Below are 4,416 nucleotides of genomic sequence, written 5' to 3'. Positions count from 1 at the left end.
GTGCGCGAGTGTGCATGTATATATTATATCAATTTTTTCCCCTATTTTCCATTAATCATGCTTACCTAGGGCAATACATCATCGACAATGACGATAGATAGCCGCTACTAAGGCCCATAGTAATGGCAATAACCCAGAACACCCAATCATTTTTAATAAGTACTGGCAATATTCTTTCTACGCCCATCGGCTGATAATTGCAGATCAAAAATAATGGTATGTAGACAACTCGTAGGATCACTGGAATCACCAGATACTTTCTGCTCGGCTGAAAAAGAATTAATAAATAAAAGTTAATTAATAAACAAATAAAATTGTACAGTAAACAAATAGAATTGTACAGTAAATATATTAGAGATATTATTAACCATAATTTTATAATATAATTTTGTATAATTACACGCAGAAAAAATATAAATATATAAAGTGTGTAATACATAAAATTAAACTTTACATACCCATTGAACCAACGATGCGATTAAACTTCCTAGCATGGCAGTGATATTGAATGTTAAAAAGCACATAACACTGCTATAATATTCAGAGGGAATCACAAAATTCTTGTCTGAAGACTGTATATCAGATTGGACAGCTGGGAAAAGCGCTAAAGTGACAAAGAAGATTAAAAATATGTTGACACATTGTGGAAAGCACGCCTTGAACACCTTCCAATAAGCTGATTTATGTTTTCCTCTTGAATTGTTCTCTAATTGTCTTTTGTTCGTCTCTTTTTGATGAAGAAGCTCGTGATATCGATAAAATCTCTACGATTCAATTCAATTAACATTAGTTAAATAATCGTTTATACATTTAAAAATTAATAAATCACTGTATTAATTAATAAAAATTTATAATTATCTGACTTACTTAAAGTTAATTTTTAATAAAAATCTTACATTAATTGGAAGTGCAAAGTACGTGTCAAAGCAGGCCAGGAGAATAAATAAAGCTGTGATGAAATAATATATTGCGGCAGTGCGCGCGTTCGGTGCCATTATTTGAGCTAGGAAATTTATTATAGCTGTAAAAGTTCCACAGATATTCTGAAACAAAATTTATATGTAACAAATTACAAATATTTTTATGCAATCTTTATTAAATGTGATTGAAGCTAATATTTACCGAGCCTAAGACAACAGCACCTGTGTACCTAATAGGTAATTTAGCTGCCATTCCAAACACTGAGTTCTGATAAATGCCATTGGCAGCTAAAACATAAATTATCAATGTATATATAATTCAAATATCAAGAATTAATAATGACAATATCTATTAATGAATATACTCATATATCTTTATTTATTTAACATACTAATTTCAATATAAACTTGTTTATTATTTGTTGCATATATATATGTTTTACATATAATACATATAATATAGTAAACAAAAAAGTATTAAATACTAATAAATTAACAACAATTACTTACTATTTAATATAATTACAGATATCATAGTAATCCAGAAGAATATTCCAGGCCAACCAGAACTGTCAGTCATTGCCAAAATGACAGTAAAAACAAATATTAAGACCAAAACAAAAATACTCCATACTATACGCGTCGTTAAGTTGCCTCTGAAAAGCCAAGTCTCTTTAGTATAAAACATATTATTTAACAACTTATATAAATAATCTAAGATCAACAAAATTTATATTTTTTTATAATTGCAATTATTAGTATTATTAATGTCATATTAAAGATATACATAAATTAAGAAGACATAAAATATTTATATTTTGACGAAAAATATATGTATTTTGTATACATACCCAAATTGTAAAAATATATTCAGCCAATTGAATAATAAATTTGGTACTTGTGATGCAAATGATAGATATGCAAGAAAATTCATCGCATAGTTTGTATCTACACCAGTGTATTCCTTCGACAATTTGTAACTGACAAAATACTGTAAATATAATAATTTCATAATATTAAATAATATTATAAAATTTCAACTATACAATATTATAATATTATAAATTATTGTGTCTTGGCTTACATCTTTAGCTGTTATAAACATATTCCATGGCATCAAGGCACCGATTCCATGAAGTATCAATATGAAAAATACTAAATTTAATCTAAAAAACAAAATATAAATTTACTTAAATCAATAATATTTTTATCACTATTATATACCGGGTATTTCAGACCATCCGTACCATACTATCCTTTTATCTTCGCAGAGTAAGGTCTAATCATAAAAGTGTTCAAATAAAAGTTTTAGGGTTTAAAAAGATCTATTTATTAATCTTATCGGTTTGACTTTAGATGGCGTCGCCAAAATCACGTTGATTTTTTTTTAATGGAATACCCAACTTTTTATTCCAGTAATATATCTAATAACCGATGTCGAGAACTTTTCAAAACATTGTGTTTTGTTGTTAACTACAATAAAGTTATTTTTCATTGAGTATTTTTTGAGTATTTTCCCTTTATAAGGTTCGAAAATTATAGTATTAGTATTATGCAAGATGTCCGACTGACGGTTAAAATCTCTTGAATGTTGTTCAGGATCATGTCCTGAATTTGTTATCAAAATATTGTACCTTTTATTTTCATTTTTGCACTAAGGATTCATTTTTACGTAAAAATGAAAATAAGAGGTACAATCTTCAATGATTTTGATTTTGACAAATATTATTCAGGACATGATCCTAAATTCAAGAGATTTTAACCGTCGATTGAACACCTTGCGTAATGCTAATCTCGACGATACTATAACTTTCGAGCCTTATAACTCTTGAAAAATATTCAATGAAAAATAACTTTATTGTAATGTTTTGAAAAGCTCTCGACATCGGCTATTAGGTACTGAAATAAAAAGTTCCATTAAAAAAAATCGACGTGATCTTGATCTGATCTTGGTGATGTTATCTAAAGTCGAATTGATAAGATCAATAAGTAAATTTTTTTAAATCCTATAACTTTTATTTGAACACCTTTACGATTGGACCTTATCCTGTTAAGATAAAAGGGTAGTACGAGTGAAACATCTGGAATATACAATTTCCTATATATAGAGTGTTTGATAAGTAACAATAAATCTTTTGCATGGAGGCGGAATGAGCTAAACTGAGAAGAAAAGTCCTCTACCATTTTGCAATTTTCACAATAGTTAATAAGATATTAATTGCTGAAAATTATCAAAAATTGGTCAATAATTTTTTATTCAAATACTATCAATTTTACAGAAAAACTGTAAGAGACAAAAAATATTTATTTTCTTCTCATAAAGTTCTGAGAATTTTTTTAGAATTTTTTCAAAATTTGTAACCGTACTTTCTCATGTTGGTAAAAACAAGAAAATGCATGTACTAAAAAATTAATAAAAAATTCTGGAAACATTCTTAAAACTCTATGAAAAGAAAATAAACAATTTTTGTCTCTTGCAAAGTTAATAGTATGAATAAAAAATTATTGAAAAACCAATTTTCGACAATTTTTAGTAATTAATATCTTATCTTTAATGCGGAAATTGTACATTCTGCTCCTGTGTGAAAGATTTATCGTTACTTATCAAACACCTGTATATATTATTCTAATATGCATTTCCTACTTTTACTGAAACGCTATAAATTTTATATATAAATAATTTTATTAAATATTAATAAATTTATAGTATACCTATCTCTAGGAGGATTTAATTCGAGATCTGCTTGATCCATTGTAACACCTTTAAAATTCAATTCGTCATCAGGTCTACCTGTGCCTTCCCATCCTGGTGAAAGACGTACTGGTTCTGAACCTTAAAATTAATTCGTTAAAAATTTGCTCAATATTCTTATATAATGTACTATTTATAATATTAAACATTGTCAATATTATTATATTAATTAAAAACTTTATATATATTAACTTCTTAAAAAAATTTTTTTATTAATATTGAATTGTTCCTATTATATTGAAAAGTTCCTATTTGAATTAAATTCAGATTTCTTTTTTAAACTTTTACATCGAGAAATTAATTATCTAATATAATAATTTAATATAATAATCTTAAATAATTTTTTTGATTTTAGAAAATTAATATTATCTTATAAATAAAATAAATATATTAATTTTAAAAAGATATTGCACATATATTTAATCCTGACTTTTAACATCACAAAAAATTAAAAAGATAATTATAATAAAATAATTTATTTAATATTTAATCTAAAGATGTTTGTGTAATAATGTAATTATTAAAAATAAAAGCAAAGAAAGATCTTGTATAACTAACACATTAAAATATTTGAAAAAAAGAAAGAAAGCTGATTACAACAAAGAGATAATTGTGTGCGTCCAATGTAACAGAATGTGGCAATCAATTGAGTTGTTAAAATCAATTGATGTAATTTGAAAGCATATAAAGCATATATATATATATATATATATATATATATATATATATATATATATATATATA

At 25.5% G+C, this 4,416-nt stretch overlaps 1 protein-coding gene across 1 annotated transcript in view; it reads right to left on the bottom strand.

The window, feature by feature from the left end:
* Positions 1-61: 61 nt before the first annotated feature.
* The window catches only part of LOC105626403 (equilibrative nucleoside transporter 3), a 6,890-nt gene continuing 2,535 nt past the window's right edge, over positions 62-4,416 (bottom strand). The window contains exons 2-9 of the mRNA XM_012207702.1: positions 3,633-3,753; positions 2,005-2,086; positions 1,772-1,911; positions 1,431-1,576; positions 1,123-1,208; positions 897-1,043; positions 459-764; positions 62-268 (exon numbers count right to left, since the gene is read on the bottom strand). Of these exons, the coding sequence (XP_012063092.1) occupies positions 62-268; positions 459-764; positions 897-1,043; positions 1,123-1,208; positions 1,431-1,576; positions 1,772-1,911; positions 2,005-2,086; positions 3,633-3,753 (1,235 nt within the window). The remainder of the gene's footprint in view (positions 269-458; positions 765-896; positions 1,044-1,122; positions 1,209-1,430; positions 1,577-1,771; positions 1,912-2,004; positions 2,087-3,632; positions 3,754-4,416) is intronic.

This window comes from Atta cephalotes (genome assembly GCF_000143395.1).
Source record: "Atta cephalotes unplaced genomic scaffold scaffold00005, whole genome shotgun sequence".
Taxonomy (NCBI): Eukaryota; Metazoa; Arthropoda; class Insecta; order Hymenoptera; family Formicidae; genus Atta; species Atta cephalotes.
The sequence above is the reverse complement of the archived record's forward strand: the minus strand, read 5'-3'. Positions and strand labels throughout refer to the sequence as shown.